The sequence below is a fragment of the Rhinichthys klamathensis genome, unplaced genomic scaffold, assembly GCF_029890125.1.
Source record: "Rhinichthys klamathensis goyatoka isolate OS25496 unplaced genomic scaffold, OSU_Roscu_1.1 h1tg000121l_1, whole genome shotgun sequence".
NCBI classification, from domain to species: Eukaryota; Metazoa; Chordata; class Actinopteri; order Cypriniformes; family Leuciscidae; genus Rhinichthys; species Rhinichthys klamathensis.
In genome coordinates this window covers 6,714,414-6,732,893 of record NW_026606658.1, presented here as the reverse complement: position 1 = coordinate 6,732,893, position 18,480 = coordinate 6,714,414, and the positions used below count along the sequence as shown (strand labels likewise).

Genomic DNA, 18,480 nt, shown 5'->3' with positions numbered 1-18,480 from the left:
ACACAAAAAATATATATTTTAAAGAATGGTGTTAATCAAACAGTTGACTTCCATAGTTTTTTTTTCCTACTATGGAAGTCAGTGGCTACCGTCTACTGTCTGGTTACCAGCATTCTTCAAAATATCTTATTTTGTGTTCAAAAGAACAAAGAAACTCATACAAATTTGGGAGAACTTGAGGGTGAGTAAATGATGAACATCTTTTTATAAACATTTTTATTTTTGGGTGAACTTTCCCTTTAACAGAGAGTGGAACACACTGACTCTTCTTCCTGTAAAAAGCTGTCTGCAAGTTAGGGAAGGCTATTCTAAGTTACTTTATCTACATTATTTGTGCAATTCTTGCCCATTTCCTGACCAGTGATTTGTGATTAAAATGGTTAAGACCATTAAAAGACCACTAAATATTTTGCCAGTTTTTTGTTTTGAAATAGATGTGACGTAAGATCATACAAAGTGCAGTACTGATCGAATACACACATTTTCATGCACTCTTTACTTGTAGAGACCTATATGACATTCACTATGTAGTGAATAGAGCACGAGTGAATGAGTCAACAGTAGCGGTTTTAATCACAGATCCCCATGTCCTAGACCACTGAGTGATTTCTAAATGAACATCTGCATGCACACACACAAAACAAGACTTACTATGCGGGTCAGGGCTGTGAAGTTGCAGATACTGCATGTCTTTGTTGTGTAGCTGTGTGTTGAGCTTGTGTAGAGAGCTTTCTCTCTGCCTCAGAGCCGACTCTAGACTGTGAATCCGCTCGACGTGTTTCTCCACCATAGACGCCTGAGACCGGGAAAGAGTGAAAGAAGAAAGAGAAAAGAAGAGAGGGAAAGGGACAAAGATGAGCACAAAAGTAAAAGATTATAAAATATTAAAACTGAAACACCAAAAAGAGAAAGCACAGAGAGTAACATGGGCAAAGAGGGACTGATCAAAAGATAGACAAGGCCAAAGAAGCCATTACTTTCACCATGCAGATTCTCACGACATTCATGTCCATGTGGAATTTTTTGTCAGCAATAAAAGATGAGGACATGTAGATCTAACAGCTGATAGCTGGCTGAGTGTTTCGGAGAGGCGAACGGCGCAGATGCTCAAAAGCTTGCATCATGCAATTTTCAAAACTTCACTCTTTTGGTCCCAATCCATTCAAAGCCATTTGAGACCCATGTTTAAAACTGAGAATTGAAATGTGCATATATGATTACAGATATCCAGCATCACCCACATGGCTGGGAAATATAAGAGCCCAATTACATTCACACAGCCTCGTTAGGACGTACGCATAGTACAAGATTAATCAAGTGGACACCTGGTTGGATTAAAGCCTGAAGCACATGGAGAGGCTAATTATCGCAACTGCCCATCCGCTCGGCAGCCAAACTTAGCATGGATGTCGGGGAATGCATTTTTAGAAGAGCTCTCACCATCTTGTCCAGGTCTCGCTGAAGGCTGGACTTCTCCATGTGGATCTTCTCATAGGCCTGAATGACATCTTCAAGCTGCTCTTCTCGTTCTTTGCTCTTCTGAAGCTGTAGAACACACACACACATTCTTCATTTTTACATTTTCATCAAAACATTATTTAGTGAATTTCAAGGGCAGTTAGGCCGTCCTCAGGCTGTATAATGACAAGCTGTTGTAACATTTGGTATTAGGCAGGTGTAGTATAAAAATATATTAAAAACATTCTAATTTTGTCAGTTATTTCTTGTCATATTTATTTTTGGACTGGCTTGTTTGTTACCATTATGGATTTTATATGTTCCTATAGGCCCATAAAATCAGTTCTGCTGGAAGCTGTGATCTAAATCTTATGCATATGCACTGTTGAGCAACAGTATCAACTGTTAACTATATTTCAATAATATCAGGCTCAACTATGGAAAAACAACAAGCATTTTTCCCCCCTTATTCAGGGAATATATTTTTACTCTGATTTTAACCTTTTTTATTTTTTACCAATATATTTCACATTTATTAGAAATATTTTATATGTCTGTATGTGTGTATAACATATAGGTACATATACATACATAGATACTTTTGCTGAAAAACAGTGGTACTGTATATGATTACTGAGTTTATGACATTCTTCATTTTTTGCTATCCTGTTGACAAATCAGCAACAGAAAACCAAAGTTTATGTTTACAAGGCAAAAACATGGATGTACAAGATCAACAAAAAGTAAGCTTTTGAGTGGCGAAAGGGCAAGTGACTGTTCTGTCAACTGTTCATGTTGCATACAACTTTCACATTCTGACAAATTGCTTGTCAGTAGAAAGAGGTTAGAAAAAAAAAATAATAATAACAGGAAAAAGGATAAAAACATTTATCGACAGAGGGTGTTCTTCTACCTGATATAAAAATGAAACAAATACATTCGTGTCGTTGCCTGCACTTTCATTTTGTTACAGACGCATAAGCATCTACTTCAATTATCATATAACACACCTCTCTGCAGTGATCCTTTGGCTTCACAGATAATAGTAGCTTATTTTCAGAAAAATAACAGAACGGGTTATTTACTTTCAATTGTGCTGCATTAGATCTCTGCGATAGCTCATGACTGCAAAGCTCTTTGGTGTTAGGGGGAAAAAAAAGAAGTAAAGAATGAAACACAACAAGACATGAATAAAGGAGGAAATCCACAGTCAAGCGATGATAGAGGGGAAGAATAAGGAAAGTACACACAAAGTATCAAACGTCAGCAAAAGCGAGGGAGGTGTGGGAGAGAGAAGAACAGATGACAAAGAGAAATCTGGTTCTTCGACGAAGGGAAGGCTGCTGGGTGGCTATGGAAACACATAGCAAGCATCATTAATTAATGAGACGCTTCGCCAGGCAATGAGCCGAGAGATGCAGAGAGAGAGAGTATGATCTTCCCATTTACACTCCACATCACAGCCAGTCGGGGGAGACGATTGAGAGCGGGCTTCAGGCACACAAAACCGAACGTAGTCTAGATTACGTAAGGCCTTTGTCATGAATGACTGGGCATTCGAAAGTTGTCCTTCATTACCCTACTAATCGTATTACTGTAATTCTCTAATCTTTCCATTTTGTGTTGTGTAATCCAGATTTACAAAACAATATAGCCAAATCACAATATAACAAGAGCAGAACAACAGATGAAATACAGTCCAGAAAGAGGAGGATGTGTGTATATGTGTTTGTCCTCTCACCTCGAGGGTCAGCATGTTGACTCTCTGTTGCAGACTTCCATTCTCTGACTGGAGCAGCGCTGTGTCTTTGGGCTCAAAGGAGCAGTAGGAGTTTCTGTCCTCTCCAAACTCGCTTATCATGGGGAACTACACACACGTACAAGAAAAGTGACACGGGTCATCACAGGCACAAACAGCCATTAAACAGAATCATTTAGGACTGGTTTCACAAACAGGGTTTAGATTAAGCCAGGATTAGGCGTTAGTTTAATTAGGACATTTAAGTAGCTTTAATAAACATGCCCTAGAAAAAAACATTACTGGTGTGAATCTTGAGACAAAACAATGGCACTGACATATTTTAAGATATGTCAGTGCAAGTTGCTTTCAGGTAAGACAGCTCAAATTTGCAGTTTAGTCTGGGACTAGGCTTAAGCCTTGTCTGTGAAACCAGGGGTTTGAGTTCATTAAACAGTTGCACCACTTTTGTCACACAAACCATTATCGTATTCATTAACCACCCACAATCTGGTTTAACCGGGCACTATAGCACTGTTTAAATGAAGTCATTGTCTTTCTTTTTAGCACAAATATTCATTCTTTCTATGCAAATGATGTCTAGAGATTTAACATTGTGCAGAAAGCAGATATATATATATATATATTTTTTAAACAGATGCTTGTGAAAATTCTCATGCAATTATGAAATTATCAAGAAAAGCATTGGGCAAATATCCAGATGATAGGTATAGTGAAGCACATGTTGTTACTCTCTCACCACCTTCCTTTCCTATAAAACAAAGGCAAATGCCAAAAATAAACACATTCTTTCTTTAAAAAATAAATTATTACTTTTATTCAGCAAGGATGATTTCAATTGATCAAAAGTGACAGTAAAGACATTATAATTTAAAAAAAGATTTATATTTCAAAAGAACAGCAGTTAGCGGTTTGTTTTCAACAACAGTATTAAGCACCACAACTATTTTCACCATTAATTAATATAATTTTACTATATTAATAAGAGTACTATATTTCTGCATTTCAGAATGATTTCTGAAGGATCATAATGGCTAAGTAATAAGTAGTAAGTAATGGCTGCTGAAAATTCATTTTTCACATCACAGGAATACATTAAATTTTAAATTATATTAAAACAAAGGGATTAAAATCAGTTATTTTAAATTATTATAACATTTCACAATATTACAGTTTTTACTGTAAAAAATAAATACACCCTTGTGACAAAACACCAAACTTTTGAACAATAGTGTATTTGCAACACTGAAAGGAACCTTTTTTTTTTTGGAGACCTTTTTATTTACTGCCCTCAGATGACCTCCAGATGGGATAAAGTTAATCTGCAATTTAGCAGCATATGATTAGACTTACCGAAACATATGTAAAACCAGTATTCGTTATGGTGTTTTAGGTAATTGCCAGGACATACAGTATACACACTATAATATATATCAGTAGATGCTGCGTGCACTGATGTGCTGGATCTTATACATTTTTACTCCCACAAGCTTTGAGAGCCGTGTGCATTTATTCCCCACTTTTAGCCCTTTACTAGGCAGTGAGCCATAGTGAACGCAGAACCCTGGAGGCTCTCTCTCTCTCTCTCTCTCTCTCTCTCTCTCTCTCTTTTTCTCTCGCCTTCTGTAAAAACAGCTGTTCTTCAGAGCCTAGCCATCCTTGGTGCGTATACATGCATATGTTTGGGCAGGGCCAAACCAAAAAGCTTTAAAAATACCCAGTCTGGAGCATCTACAACCTGCAGCTCCCCAAAGACCTGGAAGCTGGCCAACCTACCTAGTCGTACGAAAAGATCACATCAAATGAACCAGCTGCACACTCTGTTGAGTGTGTTACTGCACAGCACAAGCATTGTGCTCCTGATTTGTAATCCACGGAAGATAAACATTCTCATCTAAATGTGAATAATAATCACGTGTTCATGTTTAATGATTAATAGAGATGTGATCTACTTTCCTAACAGCGATCTAAACAGCATCAGGAGCATCTTGCATTGTGTGTATAAGTGGCTTTGTGCATTTTAAGTGGATGCGTGACATGCTAATTACAGAGAGCATGCACACTTGTTCATGTACAGCTCGGCTCACGTGTTAGCTGGCCTATAAATAAAGCTCTTTCATACATGAAGCAGGCACAGCTCTTAATGAGTGCTGTCATGCCACAGCCATTAATCAACTCAATGTTATATGCTTAGCATAAACTCTGACAACAGCTTATCAGTATTCAGCTGCTGAACTCACAAAGATCAGTATAATTTCACAAGAAAACTGTAAAGCAACTCCGCAATAGTTATATAAAAAATGTGGCATCTACCAGCAAACTTAACGCTATTGGCTATTTGAAAAGGGTGAGGGGCCATTCAATATGTCCCACCTTAGCTTCCTGTTTCAGTGGAAATTACGTCAACGCATTATACAAAGCTGCGCGTTCAAAGGCACTTCAGTGGGCCTTTAAGCATCCCTACACTGTGGTATAGTAAAAACTAATTTGATAGGCAACGCCATTTGAAAATGACTCATTTTAAAATTTTAATTAGGTTTAACAGACTATTTTATCTACAGTAGCATGTGGACAATAAATGTCTACCAATTTCAGTCCACACTATCGGTAGTTACAACACCGACCGACATCTAAGGTGACCTCTGCTGATATCTGAAGCTAAAGGACCTTTGAGGCGTTTTGTACCTTTATCTCGTAAATCTTGAGTTTTCTTTTGATGTCTGCATTCTCTCGCTCGAGGCCAGCCAGTCGAGTCTTAATGTCCTGGTATGCGCTGATGAGGGCGAAGTGCGAGGCAGAGTACATATCCTCTGATAAGGGAGAGCTGGACCAGCCCACCCCACAGCCATCTTCTTTCAGACCCTCGTTACCCCCCAGCAAGCCCAACTGGCCCCCGAAGAGAGACTCCATGACTCCTGATCCTCAACCTGTGAGATGTGAGAGAGAAAGAGAAAGGTTGTTTATGTGCATCAAAAATGTGAGCTAATCAGCCTTGGGAGGTTCGTCCTTTCATCTCGAACATAATTTATCACTTCTTCTCATCACTTCTTCAATGGTTCTGTTATGGTGCGTGCTCTTCCCTTTATAAGCTCCACTTCACCCTCACTCAGGATAATTATTTCCTTTCTCAACTACACTTCTCATTAGTATTGACATCCATGCCACAAACCACCAAACCGCACCAAACAAAAGCATCTTTACTGAAGGGCAGAGTTGTTTTCTTTCTCGACCACATGCCCTTTAGCTTCTCTGGATATGTTTGGTCATTTTTTGGGGGGGGAAATGTGGACCGACCACAGTCAATGAGACGTCATCAATTATTCAGGAAGACAAAAGCCAGAGATACATAAAAGGGCTGAGCGGCATGACCTGATTCAAGAACATGCTGCGCTGCTAAGAGGATGACATCACCGCCTAGCAACAATGACTGAGATCACAAGTACAGCTGCCATTTCTTACAAGCTTCTACAGGGCCAGCAAATTTTGTAAATACAGCATGGCGATGACATTAAATTAGCTGGAGAGAAAATTAGGCATGTCAAAAATCTGCAATAATTTACATTTTTTATTGATGGTGTACATATAAACTGTGTTCCGAAACCTAATGAGGTGCCTAGCTGTCGTCTTTAAGGCGGCATCCTATCTGAAACGAAACCTCTTAAGTGACAGATTTGGAGCGCTCTACATAGGCAGCAACTCTGTGCGTCATATAAATAGTGCTTCTCACACAAACCACACAGGAGATATGACTCACAATCGATGGCAATCGTTTGCTGTTTGCATGTTGCTAAGCTAACAATGCAATACATAGTTCATGCAAATATTGTGTATACTTGTAATTGGCCCATTTGTTATTAGACTGAAATAATTTGTATCCATACATTTCAGTTTTGATTATGTACAGTTGCATAAATATATTATTTCCAAACAACATTTATAATGCTAATATTACAAATGTGGCCAATAATTATAAGCCGGTAATTAAATGGTTATCAACATAAGATTTCATCTAAATAAATAAAAAAGTGAAATATAAACTACAATCAACAACTTAAAAATCTACAAGTGAATTAATGCACCACAACATTATAATATACACTACAAAATTTTAGGGTGATACATTTTTCAGAATTCTTTCATGAATAGAAAATGCACTGCCACTTTTGATCATGTTTAATGCATCATTCCAGAATAAAAGTATTAATAAAAATAATAATAATCATACTGATCTCAAACTTTTGAATGGTAGTGTAAAATTGGCCAAGAGAAATTGGTTAAAGACTACATTTATCAGTGTAACTAAATTGTTTACTTAACTTTAAAAGTTAACTTTAGATGACTGCAAAGATAATCTAATTGTTAGAATGGTTACAATGAGAAATATCCAATATCTGATTTAAAAAAAAAATAATAATAATATATATTTTTCCATAACTAAAAAATATTTTTAGTTTTGTATAATAAAGTTTTATATAATTTATAATAATATATTTTATTATAATATTGGCCGATTACCAATAATAATATGTAACAATACATTGTGCATCCTAATATTTTGGAACAGCTTTTGTGTCGGAAGTGTAGACTAACTGCTCAAAGACACTGAACTTGACTTGAATGCATGATGTGTCAGGCAGCCATGTTTGTAGAGGTGTAGCTCTAGTCCCGTGTGTTGCCTTCACTATGATGAATCGCTCCAGTGTCATCAACAACACTCATTCACACTAGACAGTACTGCACTCAACAACAAGGCAGGACACAAACATGTATAGATAACATGGAGTAAGCAGAAAAAAAGTAACATTTTCACTGTTAAGTGTTTATTAAGATAATATGGATATGTGTGCAGCATAAGGTCGGCCATCTGATACACCACGGAGGTGTGAGGAGATTTAACTGCACACAAAATGACTCAGATGCTTCTTACTTAGTAAGCTATTTTTGATCACTTGCGTACCAATGTTTAAAAAAAAAAAACATACAAAGAAGCCTTGGACCTCTTCCTGGGTGTTCTCTTGATTCTACTCGCTCTCTTTCTCTCCATCCTTCAGGGTAATCCAGAAAAACACCCACTCACACCAATACATTTGCTCAGGCATGGCTAAGCAGCATGACCATGGGGGAGAGATTGCTGTTCTGATGAAGGTGTGAATGTGTGTAGGTGGAAGAATATCACTTTAGAGACATTCCAACCCACTACATTAATACAAGTGTGTTCTCACTCAGGGCTTCTCTGTGTGCTGCATAAGGAGTTGCAGCACAATGCACTTATCTCATGTGATGTCTATGTTATTGCAAACATAATGAAGTGTCATGCCCATATAATCTATTTCTCTGATAAAAAAGTGGCATGATTATCATAGTACAACATTTTTTGGGGGGCTAAAACACAGCAGTCAGAAATCACCTAATTACATGCATAAATTTGGTTAATCCGATAGGGTTGCAAATTTTTTTCCCTGTGGAATTCAAAATCAGTAATGGAAATGTCAATGTTGCTCTTTTTCATACAATAAAAATGGCATTGACTGGCTGTCAAGTTCAGCTGCAATTTTGCGTGGTTTATAAAAAATAAAAATATTTATTCCTTTATTAAAATACAGAATATATATATATAATACATATAAAAAAATAAAAATAATTATATTACAATTAAGAAATATACAATTCTTTATTATAATGTATAATATAATGTGCTGCATGTTTCAGAGTGAAGCACAAATAAATTTGTTATTTTTAGTAAGACAGTCATATATTTCGGTCTTTATTTTTTTATAAATAAAGTTAAAACATACTACTACTGTAATGGACTGCCTGTTTTGTTTTTGTTTAATGGACTTTTAGTTTGTTTTTCTCAGTTACCTGTTTCCCGCTCTTCATTTGTTACCATGGTTTTTGTGAGTTACACATTGTTACGAAGCCTTTCTACTTGTGGATAACTTGAGCGTGTTTTATTAATAAAACCTTTGTTTGTTTGAACCTGTTTGAACTCTTTCATCATCATCATAATCTGGACAAAACTACTAAAATTGACACAATGAACACTACGATGATGATGATTATTATTATCATCAACATCATAGAACTGTGACCATAGAAATGTGTCGTTAAATTATTGAGATATTAACTTGAAAAATTATCTCAGTGGGTACTTGAAGTAAATATATTAGGTTCAGCTGACAAAATGTAAATGTGAATGTGAATTTGAAAGACAAAAGCCTGCATGGTTAAATGACTCACTGAGTTATAATTCAAATAATAATGCATGTGTTCATCAGAAGATTCGATATGCAATGTTGAGAATACACTTCTTAAAATTAAAAATAGGTGTCTGTAAATCCAGTGATTAATGCTGTGTGGGTCTCAGTTTTCAGTGATAGGAACATGACTATGGCTGGTCTGTGTGTGCAATTCCACAAACCTGGAAGACCTTCTGAACACAAGTAAATCTAGGGAGAATCAATGAATAATGACTAATTTACTGCCACTGTGTAATTTTCTCAATAGAAAAGTAACTGTACTTAAATTATTACATTGTTTAAATGAGTAAAAACAATTTTTAGCTAACTGTGATATGTATATATACATTTATGAAATACATAACTAAGTTACCGCTAACAGATCACTCTAAATTGTAATGCTGGACTCATGCATTTTCTGTAAAGCTGCTTTGAAACAACATGTATTGTGAAAAGAGCTATACAAATAAATGTGAATTGAATTGAATACTCTGATTACGAGTATTTTAAAATGTAACAATCTTATTACAAGTACTTAATTTTTGGAATCTGATTACATTTCCCCCCAATCCAGATTACATATAATCAGTTACTAACTTACTACCCAGCACTGAAACCAGTATTTCAATCTGGGTCTCATTGCTCACTGATTAAAAAACTATTGTTAGACTAACTTGTCTTACATAAAACAAAGTCCGTTGTTAAAATGGTTTTATTCCTGCCACTGGTGCCCCCTAAAACAAATAGATGCATGATGCCCCAGCTGACAAGAATGCTGCTCTTGCACAAACAAATAGCCATCCCAGTCTCAGTGAAAACAAGAATTTAAGCACATGGATTATAACATGGATCTGACAATTTGTCAGGGTTTAAAACCCTGGCAAGATACAAGAGAAAACAGACAAATGGGACAGTCTTTCCATGGCTAGCTCACCAGACATCTATCTTCCCATCTTACTCCATCTCACCTATTGTCTTTCTCTCCCCTGCACCTAATTTTGTGAACACTTACACTCTGTGCACACCTATTAAGAATTCCACAGCTCGCCTCCCTGCTTCATTAGAGCAATTACCACAGGAAGTCATTTGTTACCTGGGGCCTAGATGACACTGGCACAGACATGGACACACACTTTCGCTCTCTCACACACACACACACACATTTGTACAGACATTTTTTCAGGAACTCGTTTGCAGCTCATAATTATTTAATGACAAAAAAAAAAAAGTGAAAAAAAAAAGCGTTGGAATCCGAGACATGGCAATTAATGAATACCCGAATTTATATGTAAGCACATAATTTTTGGGCTTAAGATGTGCACATTTCCTCAATTAATGTGTCATTTTTGCAAAAACTACCATTTCGCATTTAAATGTGCTCATTGTAAAGTCACTCAAATCATTATGAGATTGAAATGAACATCATTTGCCTTAATAATGTGGTAGGCATCACATTTTCTTGAAATGATGCTAATGTTCAAACTGGTAGATCAGCACGTACACCCTCTGAATTATTTAATAATCTGTCAAACCAACCATCCAAAATTTAGGAACGCCAGCATCCAACTCTCTTCTGTAGACAGTGCTATTGCATAATTTCCTTCAGTCACACTTGCTCATGAAATTGGCTGTCATCCTAAACATTTACCACAAGCCGCATGCAATTACAGACAGCAGGACACAGTCGTATCGGACTCAAGCCCATTTTGTCACGGGGAATCTGGCTGCTATAATGCCCTATCATGGTGCAGACACACACACACACACACACACACACACACACACACACACACACACACACACACACACACACACACACACACACACACACACACACACACACACACACACACACACACACACACACACCTGTTATTTCAGTGGGGTGTTTATGTGTGTTTCTGGCATGCTTTGTGGCCCCTCACTTGGCCGACGATTAGCAGGGCTGCAGGAGAAGTGTGACTGCCTGTGATAAAAAATGAAGAAAAAAAATTGCCCACAGCGGTTCTACAGGTGTTCACATAAACAAACAAACACACACACACAAGTCGAGTCAAGTCACCTTCATTTATATAGCGCTTTTAACAATATAGATGGTTTCAAAGCAGCTTTACAGTGATAATAGGAAATTAAAGTAACAGAGATTGTTTTGGCTTTACAGCAGCTCTAGAATAAAGTTATTGTCCAGCTAAAGTTAGTTTTAACACACACACGCACAAAAATGCCTACATACACATCTATGCATCCTACACTTTATCGGGAGAAACAGCCATAACACAAGTGTGACAAAATGTAATTGGATACAAGAGATTGGATGACAATAAAAGAGCAAATCCACATATTTTAAAACCCAAAAAACACAATATACTGTATGTGCCAAAAAGACATCCTTCATTCTTTGGCACATACTTAAAAAATACTGCCCAACAATTAAAAAAACAGCTATGAATGGCCAGCCAGTAGATAACATTTAGCCACATTATATATATATATATATATATATATATATATATATATATATATATATATATATATATATATATATATATAAATCTTTTTAAATATTTTTTTCCCTTTCATTTGTGTCAGAAGGAAATATATTTATATTATTTATTAAACGTTAAGATTTCTTTGCAAAAAAATTACAATTAAATTTAATTTGCATTTACTACAAATTATATAGCTATAATGTAACTTAATTTATATTATTATCATTATTAATACAAAACACACAACACATTCATATATATATATATATATATACTGTATATAAAAACTCATCTATTTTAGCCAGTTAGATAATGTTACCTTGGTAACATTTAAATTAGCAGGAGTCTGCAATCTTCAACGTTCAATATTTCACAGTAAAACAAATAAAAAGTGTGTATATGTATGTATAAAAACATAGCCTAGCCTACTGGGTTTGAAGTATGTTAATGCAAATTTTGAATATGTGCTGAAGACACCTTGATGTAAATGCTTGATAAACTCGTTCTAGAGTAAAAATGTGCATTAAGGTGATAGAAATGGTGTTTTGTGTTTGTTCAGCCCTGTTAAATTTGTAACATTATGATATGGTATCTCATATGGTATCTAGTAATATTTTTGCTTTTCCTCCCAGTTTTAAGTAATTTAGTAATTTAACCTGAAAGCAAAACTTTTTTTTTGTAACAGTCAAATTTCTCTGACTAATGTCATTTTTACTGAATCTAAGTTAGAAACAGACTCCCTGTGAGTAACTCACATTGGGCATCTGTATTGACCATATTGATAGCAAAACGCCTCCTTTGGAGTGAAGATCGGGCAGGCACAAGTTGGCACGAGTAGCAACATAACTGAGTGGGTGTTGCAGAGGGACTGTGGTTGAGCCTCGTGGGCAAATCAGAGCAAGTACACGTGTATTTTTTACCATGGAGTGGGAGTAAGGGAGATATCGATTCTACCACAGTCACAACTACAAACTATGAGCTAATGTGCTCTTTTTGTTGTTCATAGCCAAGCTAGTATGTGGCGTTCTCATGTAGAAGCATGTAATGCACTAAAGAGGTTTGTGTGAGTGAATGTGATGTGTGTCTCACACTGAAACATTATGTTATGTAGCATGTATGTAAACAATGTAATGCAAAGAGGCCATTTGATAGGGTTTTAGCTGACAAACGAATGCATGTGTGATGTGTTCAGGGGAAGGTGAGCACAGTAAAAGCAAAGCACAGCAGGTGTGGGTGCTGCATCCGTAGGTGGAACTGGAGATGGATGAGAGGGGAGAAAGAAAAAAGATTTAGCTAAATTTCACAGCTCACTATACTGCACCTCTCCTTTCTCTCTTTCTAACTATCCTGCGCCTCACCATCCTATTTCTGGGTTTAGTTTTCACTCACTCTGTCTATGGATCCACTAACGTCTTCACCTTTCTACCTCCAGATTTTCTTTTTGAGCTTATCCCTGCTGAAAAGTCCAGCATAAAACAGAATGAATTCCATGTTGGTCCAGACTGGTTTATGCTAGTTAGAGCTGGTTTAGTGCTGGTCTACCTGGTGGACAAGCATAGTCAAGCTGTATTTTTCAGCAGGGTTTTAACTGTTAGCCTCTATCTTCCTGTCCATTTTTGGCATGGAACTACAAACCCACCTCTCCCCCAGTATTAAAAGTTCAGCAAAACCTCCTAAAGAAGACATTTTACATAAGCCACTAATGATGCACTCAGTAATTTGTTCCTCATTAAAAAGTTTTCCTCCTAAATCCAAGAATAGTGCTTTTGAAAAATCACGTACGCTCCCAAGATGAATGAATCTATCTATCCATCTATCTATAAAAGGCTATTTTTTTCTCCCCAAAAATTCAAAGTTGTCACGCTAAAATTTGAAGTTTGTTTTTGGTTTTCTATGTAGTTAAAAATGAGTCATTATGAGAATTGATTTCTTTAAATTTCAATTCATTTTATAATTACAATTCAAATTTGCAAGTTTTATCTATCCACCCATCCATCACAGACAGACAGACAGACAGACAGAAAGACAGATAGACAGACAGACAGACAGACAGATAGATAGATAGATAGATAGATAGATAGATAGATAGATAGATAGATAGATAGATAGATAGATAGATAGATAGATAGATAGATAGATAGATAGATAGATAGATAGATACGATTTAAATGTAAAAGTTATCCTTCCATCCGTCCATCTAGACAGTACAACACTGACCAGGGGTGCGTTTCCCAAAGCCAACTATGGTCGCAAGTTCCGTCGTTACCAATTGAGTTCAATGGAAATTGAACTCATAGTTGGCCAACGATGCTTTTGGGAAACGCACCCCAGTATGTAAGAAATGACAGCCCGTTCTCATCCTTTGGCGTCATACATGTGACGCTTGTACATTTCGTTGAAATCTTACGCACATGGCATCCTTTAGCATCAATATGAGACGCAGAACCCAAGGCGGCATACAGGTGACGCGCGTCTGAATCCAACGCACATGGCATTCTTTAGCGTCAATATGAGACGCAGATCCCAAGGCGGCATACAGGTGACGCGCGTCTGAATCCAACGCACATGGCATCGTTTAGCGTGAATATGAGACGCAGATCCCAAGGCGTCATAACCGTAACCCGACCCCAGACCTAAACCTACCCATAACAGTGCGTGTTATATTGACGCTAAAGGATGCCATGTGCGTAAGATTTCAACGAAATGTCATATGGCGTCACCTATATGACGCCAAAGGATGAGAATGCGTTGCAAATGAAGATGGTGGACAGAGGAAAGTTAAGTGAAGAATGCATGCAGCTTATGGGTACATTATTCAAAATGAATGTAATATATTCAGTACTGACACAAATAAAATGAGCTCTCCACACCTGGCAGTGACTCTGTGATGATGCAAAATCAATAATAGAAGTCAGCACCCTGAGCGCTGTTCACTAGGTGTTCTAGTTCATTGTTCCATCACATAGCAACTTCAGCAAAGAGGAGGGGCGCGCGGAGGAATGAATTATCGGAAAACATTGGCTTGCACTTGCAGAATGCACTTCCTTCATATATGTGTGTGTCAGTTTTTCCGCTCTATGTGTTGATGTATTACTGCATTACCAAAATGAAAGCCCCGAAGTGTCCTTGGCAAGGACATTTAACACTTCCAGTGAATGTCTAAAAAACATTCACTCTGTAAATCAGGTTTCAGGGAGTATAGAGACATGAAAAGGAGGATGAAGTGATGTAAGAAATAAACAATTGGCTCTGATTAAACTGGGTGTTACAAAAAGGATGTTGTGGTCTCACACCCACACCAGTGAACCCAGCAGAGATGAACACATTGCAATGAATGCCTCCCGAGACAATCAGAGGCAGGCAGGCGGGCTCTGACGTCACACGCACGCATGTGGAGAGAAGAGGTGATCAGCATCTGCTCTGGCATTAGTTTTTCTCAGAGAAAAGGGAGGAATGTGAAGGAGGGGGCCTGGGAATGGCTGATCGCGCAACACTCCAAGAAACATGAAGATCAGAAACGAGGAGTAGAGAAGATGAAGAAACTCATGCAGTGATTGGAGAAGTGTGAGTGGCAGCATCATGATGTTGGATTCCCACGCACAGAAAACGCACACAAAAAAATAAATAAATGCGTGAAAGCCATTTCACAATACACGCACGTGTGCATGCAAACAAACAAACACCCACACATTCATAAACATGTAGATAAATATACATATATATATATATATATATAGTAGCCTGCATATGCCAACACCAGAGACTATTTTATCTGAGGAAAATGGCAGAATAGCACATTGGCGATTCAAGCTGTTCTATTCTGAAATGTATGTTATGCAATTTTTCACTTAATATAAACTGACTGAGACCCATACATATTCAGACTGTCTTGTACCTATCAATATGGATTGGAATATGCATGGAAATGATATGCAGATGACATTATGCATAGTAAAACTAGGCGTTGTGAGCTCCATATATGGTTATTTAGGGGGAAGGACGGTGAGGAGATGAATGTACGCACAACCTTCCGCTGACTGGGTTTTATGACGGGAATTTTCCGCAGGTTCTGGTTTTATGAATCAGAAAACTTTTCTGCGTACGCACACTTTTACATAAAAAACTATAGAAAGGTTTATACATGAGGCCACTGGTGTTTGGGAATGCAATCATGTGAGACACTTCTGGGAGGGAATTAAACCAATCATTTAGATGACAGACTTTGTCTCAGGCATTTCAGAATGATCAAACCAACATTTGAAATGCTGTGCAATGAAATTGGTCAGCTGGTTAGTCCAGTTATCCAATGACATCCACTGTTGAGGCAAAGTCACGTGAGTTTTTTGTTGAGCATAGAGGGATTTATTCTATTCTAAAAAAAAAAAAAAAAACTTTATTCATTCTAAATGTGTTTCAATTGTGCATGTATTATAATCGAATGAAAAATGTTTCCACCTCAATTGAGCGCATACGTTTTTTATGTGCATTTTTAGAATTTTTGTGCATCTTGGAGTTTTTACAAAATGTGCATAAAATATGTGGATGGAAACAGTTCAGTGAAGAATAACAAAATAAAGGTAAAATCAGAATACTGATTGCCACATGCTTCCCAGTTTTGTGTGCAAAATGCATCGGAGGCTGAGACTACATTCACCGTCCCGCTAGGCACTCTTTTTTAATTGCCTTTTTTTCCATCACATATTTTAGTGATCATCATAAATTAGGTGTCATTCGAAAGCGTACGAACTAAAAATTCATCCTGTGAAAACCATTTTGAAATTGGACGTATTAGGTACTATAAATTATTTTAGCGGGGTCCTCTCCCAGTGGGCGGTGTTAGTGTCACAGTCTTCGTCTGCACCATAGACATAATAAATACATAGACGCCCTATTGGCCGCTTTGGAACGTTGCTGCGATACGTCAACGGGTCCGCCATTTTGCGGAGGGCAAGACTGCACTGTAATCATATGTAAGTAAACGGATGAGCTGCGTCTTTTCTGGATAAAAACAAACTGTTTTTTACATTTATCAACCGATTTCAGTGGTTTGTATGTGGTGTACATAAAGTTCCATCTCTAGTTATTTAAAATCTCGATAGTTAGACTTGTAAAATATTTTTTTTTAAATAAAGAATGGTCAAAGCTCAGGCTTGTCATGTATTTGCCTAATTGGCTTTTTATTCTTGGATAAGAATGGTGAAGACCCCCATACTGAGATATAATTTAAGTTTTCTTATTGTGGAAAAAGCATTTTCTGTGATTGACCAGATTTTAGCAATAACAAAGATAACTGATGGATCCTTTATGATAATACATATGTTATGGTACAACTACAGTGCAATGCAAATAGTAAATATAACATAAAGTGAGAAGTAATAGTAAATAGTTTAGTCAATAAAATAAACATACAGCAAATAAAATAGTAATGAATAGGATAATTATATAATATCATAAGTACAATAATACAATCATAAAAATATTGATAATAGCATAGTTTATTAATAATACTATAATAATAGCAATAGAATAAGAAAAATCAATTACAGAATATACACAATAAAAAATAAGCTAAATAGTGACTTTAATATTTAACTCTTTTTGTTAAATTTCAGTTTTATTGATCAGTATAGCCATTATAACAGAAGTAGCTTCAGTCAAACATACAGCAGGATACGTTAAAATAGTCTAAATATAAAGTTATGAAACTTCACTTTGCCCTCAGCCAAAACGATTTACCAGGGAACCATTTATAGGTTAATGAGACCAAAGATCGCCCGTTAGATATACACAAGACGAATTATATCTCATGTTTAACCACTAGACTACAGACATCCGAGTCAGCGGGAAAACTTCAAAAGCACTGGCCGAGGTACGGCTGTTCCAGGCGGGGTAGACGAGCGCTGAGCCCCGGTGATAGCATCTTACAACTCCGAAAACGTCAGATCAAATTTTTAAATAGGCACTATCTTTATAAACAAACCACATATTTGAGCTTTAAACAACTACATTGTCGACTGAAAAACTATTAAAACTACATTTCGTGACACAATAACAGTAGTATTTTTAAATGTATCCTCTGAATGTTACTATTACTAATTAAATCATGACCAAATACAACCAAAAACAAACGTTCAGTCTTGCTTGTGAAAGGTAATTCCTCGAAAGCTGTTTTCAATTGTGTGGCGATGTGTACAGCCCCAAGCAGCGCACAAAACAGGCATTTTTCTCAATTCCCGGTATGAGAGGTATGGGAAAGTTGCCATCCCCAACATGGCGGCGCCGTTGACGTACGCTCCAGCGGCCAATAGGGCGTCTATGTATTTATTATGTCTATGGTCTGCACCAGTCTGTCTTCGTCTTCACTACACGTCCCAGAATCCTTCTTGTCTCCACACCTGAATTCACTCCCTCAATCATCCACCTGTTCTTCGTCATCATCATCCGTGTCACCTTTCCTCACCTCGTTATTGTTAGTTTGTATCTGTATTTAGTTTCCTTCTGCCCAGTCTGTCCTGTCGGTTCTTGATTATGTAAT

General features: G+C 37.0%; 1 protein-coding gene across 2 annotated transcripts in view; it reads right to left on the bottom strand.

Moving 5' to 3' along the window:
- Nucleotides 1-18,480, bottom strand: part of tbkbp1 (TBK1 binding protein 1) — a 43,135-nt gene that overhangs the window by 13,956 nt on the left and 10,699 nt on the right. The window contains exons 2-6 of one of the 2 annotated variants that reach the window (XM_056255733.1): nucleotides 11,326-11,422; nucleotides 5,903-6,144; nucleotides 3,200-3,325; nucleotides 1,441-1,545; nucleotides 652-796 (exon numbers count right to left, since the gene is read on the bottom strand). In XM_056255733.1, the coding sequence (XP_056111708.1) occupies nucleotides 652-796; nucleotides 1,441-1,545; nucleotides 3,200-3,325; nucleotides 5,903-6,127 (601 nt within the window). In that variant the 5' untranslated portion in view covers nucleotides 6,128-6,144; nucleotides 11,326-11,422. The remainder of the gene's footprint in view (nucleotides 1-651; nucleotides 797-1,440; nucleotides 1,546-3,199; nucleotides 3,326-5,902; nucleotides 6,145-11,325; nucleotides 11,423-18,480) is intronic. The other variant, XM_056255732.1, reaches the window with a different exon arrangement.